A 17155-nucleotide genomic window follows, 5' to 3' on the forward strand; every position below is an offset into this window, starting at 1 on the left:
AAAAGTTTGTCTTTTTTAAACCAAAACTATGTTTAAAGTGGGGGCTACAGTCACTGCCATGTTAACTGTCAGGTGCATCCTCCATAGTCCCTAGAGCTCATCACTGGAAAAGAGCCCCTTATGAAGCCCCCAAAGAAACACAAGTATTCCAGGCAGCACTGAATCTAGCCAACAGTGGACATAGCTCAGAGAGCCAAGGCTTACAGTGAGAATCTAAGGTATGAGTCCAGTAGCCCTTCCTAGGTAAAACCAGAAGAGTGTTTACACAGGCCAGAGTAATTTAGAGAATGCAAGTGTATACGGTATTATAAGAAGTAGACATTTTGTTTTTGTCTATGGTTCCTGAGGTGGAGCTTCTTCAATCTTTGCAACTTCCTAAGTGATGGAGTGAGATGAGTATTTTCTGGTATTTACAATAAGCACCTTTCAACCAGACCTGAATTATGTTAATGAGATGACAGGTAGCTGGGGTCCCTAGATAGCTTCAGGATAGGGCTGGTGGCCAAAGGAACCAACCATGATTAGAGGATTTAAACTCACAGTTCCCCCACATCACCACCACCTCCACAGAGGGAAAGAAGAGCTAGAGATTGAGTGAATCACACATGACTTAATCCATCACACCTACATAATAGAACTTCCATAAATACCTGTAACAGATGGATTCTGGAATGCTTCTGAATTAGTGAACAACACATTGAGGAGCTGGGAGAGTGGTGCACCCAGGGAGGACATGCAAGCTCTGTATACCACTCCCCATACCTTGTTTGACCTGTGCATCTCTTCCATTTGGCTATTTCTGAGTTGTATCCTTTCTAATAAACTAGTAAATGTAATTCAAGTGCTTTCCTGAGTTCTGTAAACCATACTAGCAAATTTGAACCTAAAACAATTGGCCTTTAAAGCCAAGTCAGATAGCAGTATGTGTATCCAGTACTTGTAACTGGCACTTAAAGGAAGGAAGTCTAGTGAGACTGGTCCATTAAACTTGTGGAATCTCACACTAACTCAGGGTAGTTAGGGTCAGAACTGACTAAACTGTAGCACACCTTGTTCTAGAAGTTGACGTCAAAAGTGCTGGAAGTAAGAACAATTCACTGAGAATGGGAGAATGATTTCCATTGCTTGCTTACTTTCTCTTTGTCTGTCTCTCTCTCCCTCTCTCCTTCCCTCCCTCCCTTCCTTTCTTTTCCTCCCTCCCCCTCTTTCTCTCTTTTTTGTGGGGGAAACTGAACTCAGGGTCTCATGCACACTAAGCACATGCTCTACTACTGAGCCTTTCCTAATGCTCCATTGCTGTGTAACACTCTGTCCTAGACTGCTCATTACTTGGGCAGGTTGACAGCCTCCTCCAACATTCCACTCTATCCCACTGACATCCCTTGCAGACCAGGGATAGATGATTGTACGCTTCTGAGAGCTCTGGAACTGTCCTGGTTTCTTCCATAAAACGGAGTAGGGGGAATATGTTTATTCCAGGGAAAACAAAGATAGAAGCAAACCCTTGTTACACCTGAGTATAATATAGTATACACTAGAGATGGATAGAGGGAGGGATGGAGGGAAACTAAAGAGTTACCAGGCAACATGTAGAGAGGAATGACCAAGAACAAGGTGAAGTTGGACTTGGCTTCCCCACTTATCTAGGCAAGATCCCATCAAGGGTCTCATTAGACTGCAAAGTGAAGGCAATATACTAGGAACCTTGAAGTACATCCACCATAAATATCCTACTGTTCCCTGGATATGCCAATTCCTGGGACCTGCACAAAGAACAGGCTACATGGAAAGCTGGCCTCAGCTGGACAAGTGGACCCTGTGACTAACCTGGCTTTCACATATGCTCACAGAATACATAGTTTCTCTTTGGTATGACTGTCTCCTAAATGAAACAAGTTTAACATGAAATGGAGAGCTAACCATCTTTCAAAATGGAACTTCCCCCTAAAATCTCATTAAGAAATGTGTGAATGCATTAAAAATGAGGTTCCATTGACAGAAATGAGAAGCAAGGTCTACCTGCAGAGGAAGAAGATCTTGGATTACATACCTGAGCCTCCTTTGTCTGGGTTTTGTGACTTTTAAAGCTTCCTTCATGATCATCTTCAACTGTGGAACTGGCATTTAAGGCTGCAATTCGAATCTAGAAACAGAGATTCAGAGGAAGAGAAGTGCTGCTTTCACATGAATACAATTCTGCTCTAGGCTACATAGTGAGACCCTCTCTCAAAACAAATAAACAAAATAAAGCTGTAGGAGAATGAACCATGAATGATCATTTAGGGAAAACAAAAAATAAGGAATAGAAGTTGCTCAGGGACCGTGTCAACCTGTGTGGGGAGCACATCTTGGATACTGTGCACCATAAAAGGAACAAAGGCTGGAGATACCCCAGCAGTAACTCAACACAGTAGAAGATCATGTCACAACTTCAACACACATGTTAACTTTGTTCCTTTTCAACAACTGTGACAAGTCCCTGCAAGCCACTGCAACACCCAGTCGTGGTCCACACCCTCAAGTGTATCAGTGGCCTCCTAGGAGGAAGTGTGCTGCATCCAAGAGGAAAGCGCCTCCCATGCCCAAGGGTAAAGCAACGTGTTACTTACACAGGCATCAGCCCTTACCATATTCAGAGATTCAGCACGACCACAAGTGGTTACTTCCCATCACTGGCCAGCTCACAAATCTCCCAGAGTGGAAGCAGGACAGACTGAGAAAGGGCCCAGGAAGAGCCAGGAATACCACAGTGCCAGGGGTCCACCTGCTTTAGAAACACAACGAAAAAAACACATGATTAGAGGTAGGTGACCAGTTTGAAGGCTGCAAAACATGACAGGATTGGCAAGTATGTGGAGAAATTAGGATCTCATATGTTATGGGAATGTAAAACAGTGAAGCCCTATGGAAAACAGTCTGGTAGTTCCTCAAAATGCTAAAAGAATTAATATATGATCCAAAAGTTCCTATATGTGAACTCAAGAGAAATGAAAACATATCCACACCAAAACTTGCTCATGAATGTTCATTAACACCATTATTCATAACTAAAAGGTGGAAACACCCCCAAATGTCCATAAACTGATGAATGACAAGTAAAATATTGTATGTCGATTCAAGGGAATATTACTCGGTCATAAAAAGAGAATAAAATTCTATACATGCTATAACATGGAGCAACTTTTCCAACATTATGCTAAATAAAAGAAGCCACATACAAAAGAGTCTATATTGTCTGATTCCAATTATATGAACTGTCCAGAATAGGCAAAGTTTATTACTGGGCTGGGGGAGAACAACTGGGGAGTGCTACCATTTGGTATCCCGGGGCTGGGGACATAGGTCAAGGGGTAGAGCACCTGCCTAGCAATAACAAAGCCCTGAGTTCAAACCCCAGTACCACCAGAAAAAAAAGAAACTTGGTCCCCCAATGTAACAGTGTTAAGAGGAAATGGGTTCTTCAAGAGGCGACTGGATCATTAAGAGGAATTAAAGCATTTCTAGCATGAGTAAAAAGTGAGTTCTCGCTCTCCTGTTACTGGATTAGTTACAGTGGGCTGTTAGAAAGCAAGACTAGCTCTCATGTTTGTCTCTTTGGTGTACAACTGCTTGCCATTCCACTTTCTACCATAACTTGAAGCAGCATGAGGCCCTTACCAGATGTGGCCACTCTATCTTGGATAGTCACCAGAACTATGATCCAAAATAAACTTGAAATCCTGTTTCAAGTACTGTTGCTACAAAGAAAATAAACTAAGACATAGTGCCTACTAATGGGTCCAGAGCATCTCTCTAGGATGATTAAAATGCTCTAAAATTGATTACAGCAGTGGTCATATGATCCTGCTAATACTCTAAAAACCCTGACTTGTATATCTTAAACAGGTGAGCTGTACATGTCTCTCTCTAGAAAGCTTTTATTTAGAACACGCAGCTGGCAGGAAGGATGGAGGGAGACACACCTGGGAGGCTGGCCTGAGGGCCAGGAGGGAGGACACTACCAAGTGAGTCTGGGCAGGCAAGAGGGGAACCATTATCCCATCTGAGGGGCTGGCAGAAGGGCCTCTTGGCCAGCAATGCGACACAGCCTGGGTAAATTGACTGAACATACACTCTGCTTTGACAAAAATCAAATGACCACCATCACCAGTGCTACTGGGATCCCAGCACTGAAAGGCAGACAGGAGGATCAGGAGTTCAAGGCCAGGGGGGGGAGAGGGAGGGGGCGGAGTGGGTGGTAAGGGAGGGGGTGGGGGCAGGGGGGAGAAATGAACCAAGCCTTGTATGCACATATGAATAATAAAAGAAAAAGGAAAAAAAAAAAGGAGTTCAAGGCCAGCCTGGACTAAAAAACAAAAATAAAACAAGCAAAAAACCAGGCTAGACATGGTGGCTCAAAGCTGTAATCCAGCTACTCAGGAGGTAGAGATGCCAAGGATCGCAGTTTGAGACCAATCTGGGCAAAAAAGATCTCAAGACCTGATCTCAACAAAAAATCTGGGGTGCACCTGACATTCCACCTACGTAGGAGGCAAAAGTGGGAGGATCAAAGTCCAGGCCAGCCCGGGCATAAATGTGAGACACTATTTGAATAATATCTAAAGCAAAAAGGCATATGGGAGTAGTAGAGCATCTGCCTAGCAAGCACAAGGCCCTGCGTTCAAACCCCTGACCACTGAAGAAAGACAAAGAAAACTCAGCCTAATCATTCACTGGCCACCATACAGATACTTCAATGGCCACACATGACACAGAATAATAACTTTATTTTTTAAATAAATTTTTATTAGGATATATTCATTGTACAAGGGAATTCATTGTAACAATTCCAAACAGGCTTATATTGTACATTGGTTTACATCACTTCACTGTCTCTCTCCCTCAACCTCCTCCCCACCCCACATAAGCAATTGCAAGAGGTTTCATTGTTCTGTTTCATATAAGTATATGAAGTCCATTGACCATATACCCTCCCCCTCCCACCAGTACCCCCCCACACACTGTACCTATTTAACAATTCTTGTCTTTCACTAATATTTAAGTTGATGTTCAAAGGGGTTTCTCAATGTATCTCCACTGTCTTTCTGAGCTTGACTTACTTTTAATTGCATCCATTTACCTTAAAACCATATGTTGCCATTATTCCTAATGGCTGACTAAAACTCCACAGTGTAAGTATATCACATTTTCTCGATCCATTCATCAGTTGTAGTAAATCTGGCTTGTTTCCATAGCTTGCAATGAACATTGGTGGATAGGTGTCTCTACTGTATCTTGACTTACATTCCTTTGGGTAGATGCCCAGGAGTGGTACCACTGGATTATATGGCAGTTCTATCTTTAGCTTTTTGAGGAATCTCCATACTGCTTTCCATAATGGTTGTACTAATTTGCATTCCCACCAATAGAGACTTCTCAATAAACAACCTAAGGCACCTTAATTTTCTAGAAAAACAAGAACAAACCAAACCCAAAACCAGCAGGTAGAGAGATATAATAAACATAAGGGCCACGATCAGTGAAATCAAGACACAAAAACTATACAAAGAATCAATGAAACAAAAAATTGGTTCTTTAAAAAGATTAACAAGATTGACAAACCCTTAGCCAACATGACAAAATGGAGAAAAGACTCAAATTAATAAAAATCAACAATGAAAAAGGGGACATAACCACAAATACTAATGAAATCCAGAGGATCATTAGAGAATACTTTGAAAATTTTTATTCAAGTAAACTGGAAAAGCTAGAGGAAATGAGTAAATTTCTAGATGCATATAGCCAACCAAAACTGAACCAAGAAGCTATTAACCACCTAAATAGATCTATAATAAGCAACGAGATTGAAGCAGTTATAAAGAGCCCCCCTACAAAGAACAGCCTAGGACCTGACAGATTCACAGCCAATTTTTACCAAACCTTTAAAGAAGAACTAATACCAATACTCCTCAAACTTTTCCAGGAAATAGAAAGAAAAGAAAGACTACCAAACTCATTCTATGAAGCCAACATTACACTCATTCCAAGACCCAACACAGATGTAACAAAGAAAGAGAGAGAGAAAGAGAGAGAGAGAATTATAGACCAATATCTTTAATGAATATAAACGCAAAGATTTTCAACAAAATACTGGCAATAGAATTCAAGAAGACATCAAAAAGATCACACACCATGACCAAGATGGTTTCATTCCAGGGATGCAAGGATGGTTCAACATACATAAATCTATAAATGTAATACTGCATATAAACAGAAGCAGGACAAAACCACATCATCCTCTCAATAGATGCAGAAAAAGCCTTTGACAAAATTCAACACCTTTCATGATAAAAGCGCTGAAGAAATTAGGAACAGAAGGAATGTTCCTTAACATAATAAAGACTATATATGACAAACCTATAGCCAACATTACACTAAATGTACAACAACCGAAACCATTCTTGCTAAAGTCAGGAATGAGACAGGGATGCCCACTTTCTCCACACCTATTCAATATAGTTTTAGAATTTCTGGCCACAGCAGTAAGGCAAGAGCAAGCAATATAAGAGATTCAAATAGGAAAAGAAGTCAACTATCCCTATTTTCAGATGACATGATTCTATACCTAAAAGACACTAAAACCTATTAGAAATCATAAACTTTTGGCAAAGTAGCAGGACACAAAATTATCATACAGAAATCTGTAGCCTTCCTATATACAGACTGAGAAAGAAATCAGGGAAACAATCTCATTTACAACAGCCTCAAAAATAATAAAGTACTTTGGAATAAATTAATGATGGAAACCAAAGACCTTTACAATGAAAACTATTAGCCACTGAAGAGAGAGATCAAAGAAGACATCAAAAGATAGAAAGATCCTCCATGCTCGTGGATTGGTAAAATTAACATTGTGAAAAGGGCCATATGACCAAAAGTAATCTACATGTTCAACACAATACCTATCAAAATTCCAATGACATTCTGCATAGAAATAGAAAAATCAATTCTGAAATACATATGGAGACATAAAACAATTCTGAGCAAAAATTCCAGTGTTGAAGGTAGCACAATACCTGACTTCAAACTATACTACAGAGCCATAACAATAAAAACAGCATGGTATTGACCAAAAAAAAAAAAAAAAAAAAAACAGACATGAAGACCAATGGATCAAAATAGAAGATCCAGACAAACCTACACAGCTACAGCCAACTGATCTTCAACAAAGGAGCCCAAAACACATGATGGAGAAAAGACAGCTTCTTCAACAAACATTGCTGGAAAAACTGGATATCCACATGTAGAAGACTGAAACTAGATCCCTGTCTCTCATTCTGTACTAAAAATCAACTCAAAGTCAGTCAAAGACCTTAATATAAGGCCTGAAACTTTGAAACAACTACAGGAAGTAATAGGAAATATACTCGAACACATAGGCACAGGGAATGACTTCCTAAACAGAATTCAAAACACTCAGCATCTAAGAGAGAGGATGAACAAATAGGACTACATGAAACTAAACAGCTTCTGTACAGCAAAAGAAATAGTCACAAGACAGACCACAGAATGGGAGAAAATATCTTTGCCAGCTATTCATCTGATAAGGGACTAATATTCAGAATATACAGGGAACTCAAAAAAACTCAACCCCCAAATAATCAACATCCCAATATGGAAATGGGCACATGAATTAAACAGGGAATTCTCAAAGGAAGAGGTACAAACAGCCAGCAAATACATGAAGAAGTGTTCAATTTCCCTGGCTATAAAAGAGATGCAAATCAAAACTACACTAAGATTTCATCTCACCCCAGTTAGAATATTTAAGGGCAATAACAACACATGCTGGTGAGGATGCCGCGAAGTAGGAATCCTTATACATGGCTGGTGGGAATGCAAATTAGTACAACCACCATGGAAAGCAGTATGACGATTCCTGAAAAAAGCTAAAGATAAAACTAGCATGTAATCCAGTGTTACCACTCCTGAACATCTGAATACAACAGACACACCTGTACACCAATGTTTATCACAGCACTATTCACAAGAGTCAAGCTATGGAAACAACCCAGATGCTCTACAACTGATGAATGGATCAAGAAAATGTGGCATATACACACAATGGAGTTTTACTCAGCCATAAAGAATAATGACAACATGTGGTTTGAAAGTAAATGGATGCAATTGGAGGACATCTTGTTAAGTGAAGTAAGCCTGGCTCAGAAAGACAAAGTCTGTGTGTTTTCTCTCATACATGGAAGATAGATCCAAAGGTAAACATATACACATTAACAAGCATATTCATATACAAACTCATATGTAGAATATATCTGTAATAGTGAAACTACTCTATGGAACTCAGGGAAGGAGAGAAAGGAAAATAGAACGATAGAACATCAACAATATCATAAAACATAACATCTCTGAAAGTAGAGGTTATAAGGATATATATTGAAAGCTGTTGAAAAATGGGGGTGGGAGGTAAAAGGGGAAAGGAGAGTAATGGAAGGGGTTGAATGGACCAAAGTAAAGTATACCCACAGTGGGGTACACTGAGAAACCCCTCTGAGCATCAGCTTAAACATTAATAAGGAAAGACAGGACTGTCAAATAAGTACAATGGGGAGTGTACTGGAGGAAGGGTGAATATAGGAGATTAAGGTAAGGTTATATGGTTGATGGACTTCATGTACTATATGAAATAGAGCAAAGAAACCTCTTGCAATTGCTTTAAGTGGGGTGGGGAGGAGGCCGAGCGAGAGATACAGTAGAGGTGATCTAACCAATGTACAATATAAGCCTATTTGGAATTGTTACAATGAACCCCCCCTGCACAACAACTACATCCTAATTAAAAATATATCCTAAAGCAAAAAGAGCTGGTGGTGTGGCTCAAGCGGTAGAGTGCCTGTCTACCAAGTGCAAGGCCAGGCCCTGAATTCAAAACTCAGTACTGCCAAAAAAAAAAAGTAAGCGTGATGGCACATGCCTGTGGTCCCAGCTATTTGGTAGGCAGAGATAGGAGGATAAGGGTCCAAGGCTTGCCCCTACAAAAGTGTAAGACTCTACCAAAAAAAGAAAAGAAAAAAAAAAAAAGGCAAGGTGCTAGGAAAATAGCTCAAATGGTAGAGCACTTGCCTAGCAAGCTCAAAGTCCTGGTTTCAAATCCCAGTACCGCCAAGATGAACAACAACAAAAAAGAATTTGTGAGGATACAGAGAATCTGGGGCCCTATGCATTGCTGGTAAGAATGTGTGCAGGCTATGTAAAATACTATGACAGTTCCTCAAAAACTTAAACACAGAATTGCCAAATGAGCCAGCAATTCCACTTCTGAATATTTACCTAAAAGATATGAAAGCGGGGACTTGAAGATGTATCTGCACACCTACAACAGCCTAAAGGTGGAAGCAACCCAAGTGTCCATCAACATAGAAATGGATAAATAAAATGGGATATATACAAACAATAGAATATTAGTGGATCTCAAAAAGGAATGAAATTTTGACACCTGCAACAACAAGGATAAATCCTGAAAACATTATGCCAAGAAAAATAAGCAAGACTCAAAGAAACAAATAGGCTATGATTCCACTTACATGAGGAACAAAGAATAGGCAAATTTACGGAGACAAAAAATTATAAAGGTCATTGCTAGGGTTGGGCGGAAGAGGTCAACAGTGTTTAACAGGAACAAAGTTTCAGTTTTGCAAAATGTAAAGAGCTCTGGAGGCTGAGTTCTGGGAATGGTTGCATACAATGTGAATATACTTAATGCCACTAAACTGCACCTTAAGACGCTTAAAGTACAATATTTTACCACAACCTAGAGCAGAGGATGTAGCTCAGTGGAAGAGTGTTGTCTATTATGTGCCAGGCCCTGGGTTTTATTCTCGCCATAGCAAAACAACAATAACAACAGTGATTTTTTTTAAATCCTCAATTAACAATCAATAGAATAAAAGAGCTTCCAATTAGGATGAAAAATGAACATATTTCAAAGTACAGAGATGCTATTCTCAATCAATTGTCTGTTAGACTCTGATCATTCCCACATAAGGTCAACAGCTCAGGGCACAGACCAGCAGCACAAACCTCCTGATGACTCGTAGCAGACAAAGCCCAGCAGCCAGGGATGGAGCCCACTGGAAATCAGAAGAGAGGGGGAATCTCACAGGCCCACTTCACAGTCAATCTCTCACTCACCAGCGGGGCTCTGTGCACTGAATCCAAGAAAATTTCCAATGCTATTGAGCATCACATAGCCTCCTAACTCACTTTTGAGTGAGTACTCAACAGCTACCCATTGGTTGAGTTTTTTTCACTTCCTTAATAAAACTGTCTTACCTAGACCTGGAATTAAAAGGGCACTGGATTAGAAGTGGAAAGATTTCAGATCACGACTAGCTCTGTCTAAAGATGCCTAAGTCCCTGACCCTTTACTATCCTTGGTGTCCTTGTATATAAAATGGGACAACAGCCTGACTAGACTAGGAGCTCTCTGACTAGACTAGGCAGACTAAATTAGGATTCCCCATGCCACACCCACACTGTGCAGACTGTATGTTAGATCACAATAAAAACACGTTCCATAAAGTAAAATTATTAAAAACAACACTCTCTAATCACAACCTATTATAACTAGAATTTACTGCCACCAACAACCTCAAAAGAAGAATGGTCCATCCATCCAAGAATTTAAGAATCTTCTATTAAACAATTTCTGGATGAAAAAGAAATACACTAAAGTTGGAGAAATTTAAAGAAAGATACCAATGAAAACATATGTAAAACACAATAAAATCATCTAAGGGAAAAAATCATACAATTTTATCTGCATAAACGAGGTCTTCAATGAAATTCAAAACCCTTTCATGATTAAAAAAACACACACACAAAAAAAGGACTAGGTTGTGGCTCAAGTGGAACACCTGCCTAGCAAGTGTGAGGCCCTGAGTTCAAACCTTAGCAATGAAAAAAACAAAACAAAACTCAAACACTTAAGAAATGGAAACCTAAAAATACTTTCTTACCATGGTAAAACAGAAATACCTTAGTTCTAAAACCAAAATCTTATTCAATGGAGAAACACTAAAGACATTTCCATTAATATGAGGAACAAAGTAGGGATAACTATCTCTGTTATACCTACCATTGTACTAGGAGTATCAGCCTGTGCAATGACAATAGGGAAGGCAATTAGAGGCATAAAAATGGGTAAGGAAGTAAAAGTGTCACTAATTGCAGACAGTATGATAGAATACCTGAAAAATTCCATAATCAATGGTAAAACTTATATACTAATAAAAGAATTCAGTGAAACAGCATAATACAAGATTACTATTTAAAAAATCAATAATCTTAATATAACTGAAGACACTGTGGTAGAAAAACCCCATTTGCAATAGCCATAAATTTATTAAATTCTTAGGAAAGTTAATAAGAAATCTGCAACCTATGCCAGGACAATTTTAAAACACTCCTGAAAGATACTAAAGTGAGCTTGAAATGGGATGATATCTCCTGTTCTTGGGTAGGATCCAATAGTACAAAGATGTCCATTTTCCCCAGGTTAATTTAGAAGCTCAATCCATTCCCAATAAAAATACCAACAAGAGAGTAGAAAAGTTGATACTAATAGTAAGTTCATTTGGAGAAACAAAAATGTAAGACAACAGTTAAAATGAAAAACTGTAAGGGAAGGAAAAGCCTACAACATATTAAAACATAGTACATAAAGCCTTAACAATTAAAACAATGTGTTACTGGTGCATTCACACACAAAGAGACCAGGCCCAGCACTAGACTTGAGTACTTACATGCTGTGGTTTGGATTCGGTTTGAGTGGGTGCTCCATTGTTCAAGTGTTAGCGACTTGGTTATCAGTGTAGCAATACTGGGAGATGGTGCAACCTTTGAGTTAAGGCCTGGTAGAGGGTGATCAGGTCATTGGGGGTACTGCCCTCGGAAGAGATTAATACAGTTCTTCCCAGGACACTAGTTAGTTCCTGAGAGAGCAGGTTATTATAAAATGAGTAAGCCAGGCCATGGAATCTCTCTGGTTTTTTGTCTTGTCATGTGATTTCTTCTATACAGCTTCCTCCACTGTGATGTCATCTGCCATAAGGCCCTCACCAGAGACTAAACAGATGGGGCCACCCAATCTTAAGACTTTCAGCCTCCAAAACGATTATCTAAATAAACATCTTTTCTTTATAAAGTACCCAATCTCAGATATTTTTTATAGCAACAGAAAACAGACTATGACAGTATGGAAATTAAAAATATGGCAAAGGTGATACCTCAAGTGACAGAGATGAGTAAGAATTTTTTAATGAGCAGTGCTGGGACGACTGGAAGACATTTGGGAAAAGATAAAATTAGACACATACTTCTCACCATATATAAGAATAAATTAAAAGAGAGGAGGCAAAATAGAGACCAAGTGACAGCATCCAGCATTCTTTGTCCTGGGCACACCTTACTGAAAAATTCTTATACCTAATTCCCTGCAGAACTGCAAAGAATCAACACCCCAGGAGCCAAAGGTAATTGCAGCAGCAAGGTACCACAGACCATTTTCCTAGCCCCCAGTGTACCAGCAGCACAGTCCCTTGCTGCATCCAGAAGCCCCTGCTCAGCGCACTCCCTCACTCAGCACATATCCCCCTGCTGTCCAGAAGCTCCCCATACATGGTGCACGAAAGCCCATGCCTGGTATGCAGTGCACACAGAACCACCAAGGTCCTGCCTGACCACTACACAATTCCCTGTTGCCCAGAAGCTCTAGCATTATGCACAGGAACTCTAGTGGGGGCCCATAAGTTCCAACGTGGTGCTCCTACATGTGCATCTGGTGCATGGATTGTAAAGAAGCAAAGAAGCCAGTAAGAAACAAGCAACAGAACCAACCCCATTGTGACCAAAAAAAAAAAAAAAAATAGAGTCTTTAGGAGCAGTTGGGGTACTGCTGCCAGCCCCATCTAAGAAATTGCAGAGGGATGCTTCTTTGTTGGGAGCTACTGGGCAACACTTTCCATCCAACTGCAGAGGCCTGTCACCAGAACAGACACCTGACAAATAACTGTGCCCAGATTACAGTAATAGTTTGTAAGTAGTCTGTGGCGTGGGAGAGGGGAAAGCTACAAATGAAGAGGGCAGGGGAGGGGGACAGTATGAGACTAGCAAATGGAGGGCCCAAACAGATATCCAAATTCTTCATGGCCCCACTCTGGGAAAGGAGCCAAAGGTGGTAAACTGATAGGATTTCAGAGTCAAGTATCCAACTAGACTGAAACCTAATGGGCTAAAAGACTCAGACACTAACAGGGGGGAAAATATCCACTCAGAAGGGCATAGAAAATTGTGGGTTTTTTTTTCTTTTTTTTTGCTTCTCTAAGGGTAGCCAGAGAATTTTGAAATTTTTTATATGTGAATTTGTTTTTGTCACTGCTAAGTGCTAAGCTTTGGAAATTTAAATTTTTTTATGTGTTTGTATTGTTTTCACTTTGGGTAATTTTTCACTCTCCCATTTTCTCTTTAGTACCTTTTCACTGCAGACATAAGAGAGCCATAAGAGAACCTGCCTTTCAGTATTCAATCTTAATCCATTTCTTCCCCTTCCCTTTCCTTATACCTTCCTTCTGTCTACAACTAGAACTGCTCATATTTTCTTTTATCTCTGTTTATGCACCCATAATCGTCCTTTGTTAACTATATTTTCAGCTGGTAAACAGATTGTGAGATCATCTTTCTCTTTCATCCTTTTTTGGTTTTATTAGTCCACTCAATTTTCTCCATTTCTCTTCTTCCTCTCTCCCTCAACACAGTATCAACTAGATCTCTTCTACCTCATTCCACTTTCTCATTAACCACTTCAATTAAGCTTAGCTGTCTGCCTTTCTGCCTTATAAAACCAAATGCCTCGTATTATCCCTTGAGTTACCCACCTGTATCTGCTCCATTACCACCAATACTACCTTGGGTCTTCCTAGGTCACGAAGACTCATCTTTGCTCCAATAGATCTCTAAAGATACTGGAGCAGTAGCAGTGATTGATATTCTTTAGGGATTGCCATAATCTCAAGGCTGCGGTTTATCAACTGTGATAGCACTAGCAGCTAAATTTCCTCTCCCTGTGTAGAGTAGGAAGTGACACCCAGCATCTTGAGAACTGAGGCTGAATGTCTGAATACTGAGCCACAACGCCCTGTCTAGAGACAAGAAAATACACCATGATCCAGCTACTACTGAGTCCCAACTAATCTTTGAGAAAGCCCCAAAGGGACATAGGGGACTGGAACCTCCAACCAAAAATGACCCCAGATGAGTAAATTCCAACACAGACACATGAAGCAACAAGGCAATAGCATTCTCTCAAAAACCAACAACTCCACAATAAAAGCCTTAAACAAAGTACAGAGGAAGAAATATCAACCAATGAATTCAAAACCACAATGTCAAGAATGATTAATTCAAAGAGGAGATATATAAGCAACTGAATGAATTCAAAGAGGATACAAATAAACAACTAACTGAACTCAAAGGGAATCAAACATATGGATAAATGAAATAAAGAAGATAATTCAGGACATGAAAGAGGAACTCAATAATGATTTAGAATTCTTAAAAAAATCAAATTAAAATCTTGGAAATGAAAAATTCAATATCCCAAATAAAAACATCAATTGAAAGTCTAGCTAAGGACAAAGAAACAAGTTGAAAATAAAGTATCAGGGATGGAATATAAAGTACAGGAATTAGATCAATTAGTCAAAGACAATGAAAAAATACTAAGAAAATATGAATGGAAATTATAAGACTCTGGTACACCATCAAAAGACCAAACCTATAAATCTTGGGTATAGAAGAAGAGAATAAACAAACTAAAAGCACAGATAGCTTATCCAATAACATAACAGTAGAAAACTCCCCCAATCTCAAGAAAGAGAGGGACATCCAGGAACAGGAGGCTTTCAAAATGCCAACAAGGCATAACCATCAAACCAGCACTGCAGAAAATACTTCAAGTAATCCTACACAGAAATGAAGAAGACAGACACAGTCAGTAAAATGTGAAAAATAATAAGCAACACTAATCAAGTAGATCAGCAAACAAAGAATAGGGGAAAATAAACATCAAAAAACAATAAACCGACTGGAAACACTACATAACTTTAAATATTAACACTGAATGTTACTATTCAATTCCCCAACCAAAAGACATAGAATGGCAAACTGGATTAAAAAGCAAGACCCAACCATTTGTTGCTTATAAGAAACACATCTCAGTTGGGCACTGGTGGCTTATGACAGTCATCTTAACTTCTTGGGAGGCTGAGATCAGGAGGATCAAGGTTCAAGGTCATGTCAGGCAAATAATTTGTAAGACTTCATCTCTAAAATAACTACAGTAAAATGAACTGGAGGTGTGGCTCAAGTGGTGGAGTGCCTGACTTCCAAGTGCAAAACCCTGAGTGCAAACCCGAATCCTATAAAAAAAACCCCCCAAAAAACCAAAAAAACAAAGAAATGCATCTCACTGACAAACACTGGCTTAGAGTAAAGGATGAAAAAGATCTTTCAAGCAAATGGACCCAAACAGTCAGAAGCTATACTTATATCTGATAAAGCAGACTTCACACCAAAATTAGTTCCAAGAGACAAAGAATGTCACTTCATATTAATAAAGGAAACAATCCATCAAGAGACAATAATTCTTAACATATATGTGCAAAATGACAGTGCATGCAACTACATTAAAAAAAAAAACACTACTGAATTCAAAAGCACAGATGGACTCCAACACAGTAATAGTGGGAGACTTACTCTCAACGATAGTTAGATTATTCAACACGGTAATAGTGGGAGACTCCACTCACAACAATAGTTAGGTCTTCCAGACAAAAAAAATCAACAAAGAACACTCAGAATTAATTGACACTGTAGACCAAATGGACTTAACAGACATCTACAAAGTATTTCATCTAACTACTGCAAATATGCATTCTTCACAGCAATTCATGGAACTCTCCAAAATAGATAATCTTTTAAAACACAAAGCAAGCCTTAGGAAATATAAGAAAGCTGAAGTAACCCCCTGTATTCTATTAGACTATAATGTAATAAAAATAGAATTCAACAGCAAAGAAACCATAAAATATTCAAACACATGGAGGAGACAGTTCTAGAATCTAATTACCTACCAGAACCTTTGGGATACAGCAAAGTCAGTGCAGGGAGGGAAGTTTATAGCTTAGAGTGCCTGAATTAGAAAAACCTATAAAGATCACAAATAAATAACCTAATGATTAAGCTTTCAGAAACACAAGAACAAGCAAAACCCAAAACTGGCAACAAAAGTAATAAAAACTAGTGCAGAAATTAATGAAAGAGACCAAAAAAAAAAAAAAAAAAACTATACAAAGAGCCAATGAAACAAAAACTTAGCTCCTCGAAAAAATAAGTAAGATTGATAAACTCTTGGCCATTCTGACTAGGAGGTGAGAAAAGACCAAATTAATAAAATTAGAGATGAAAACTGGAATATCACAACAAACTCTAATGAAATCCAGAAGATCATGAGGGAATATTATGAAAACCTATATTGAAATAAACTAGAAAATAGAAGAGATAACTTTCTCAATGTATTTGACCTACCAAAATTGAAACAAGAGAATCTATAACAAGTAATGAGATTGAAGCAATAATAAAGAGTCTCCTAACAAAGAGCCCAGGACTTAATGGATTCACTGACAAATCTACCAACCTTTTAAAGAAGAATACCATTACTCTTCAAATTTTTCCATGAAATAGAAAAGGGAAAGGGACACTACCAAACTCATTCTAATAAACCCAGTAAAAAATTTATCTGAAAACCAGACAAAAAAAGACATAATAAAAAGAGAATTATAGACCAGTCTCTTCAGTGAACATAGATGCAAAAATTCTCAAAATACTAACCAATCTAACAATATATCAAAAAGATCATACACCATAATCAAGTTGATTTCATCCCAAGGATGAAATCCCAAGTATGCAAGGATGGTTCAACATAAACAAATCAATAAATACAATATAGCATATAAACAGAATCAAGGATAAAAATCACATAATCATTTTAATTGATGGGAAAAAAAAAAACCTTGACAAAATTCAACCTCCTTTCTTGTTA

At 38.8% G+C, this 17155-nt stretch overlaps 1 protein-coding gene across 9 annotated transcripts in view; it reads right to left on the bottom strand.

Annotated features, from left to right (window-relative positions):
* Cabin1 (calcineurin binding protein 1) overlaps positions 1 to 17155 on the bottom strand; it is a 143242-nt gene that overhangs the window by 121469 nt on the left and 4618 nt on the right. For 6 of the 9 annotated variants that reach the window (XR_012443456.1, XM_074060808.1, XM_074060809.1 and 3 more), the window contains exons 2-3: positions 2628 to 2767; positions 2051 to 2143 (exon numbers count right to left, since the gene is read on the bottom strand). The exons of 2 other annotated variants lie outside the window; for them this stretch is intronic. Coding sequence is in view for 6 of the 7 variants with exons in the window: in XM_074060808.1 (XP_073916909.1) it covers positions 2051 to 2143; positions 2628 to 2630 (96 nt within the window). In the remaining variant the exon portion in view is untranslated. The remainder of the gene's footprint in view (positions 1 to 2050; positions 2144 to 2627; positions 2768 to 17155) is intronic. One more of the 9 variants, XM_074060806.1, reaches the window with a different exon arrangement.

This window comes from Castor canadensis, chromosome 18 (assembly GCF_047511655.1).
Source record: "Castor canadensis chromosome 18, mCasCan1.hap1v2, whole genome shotgun sequence".
Taxonomy (NCBI): Eukaryota; Metazoa; Chordata; class Mammalia; order Rodentia; family Castoridae; genus Castor; species Castor canadensis.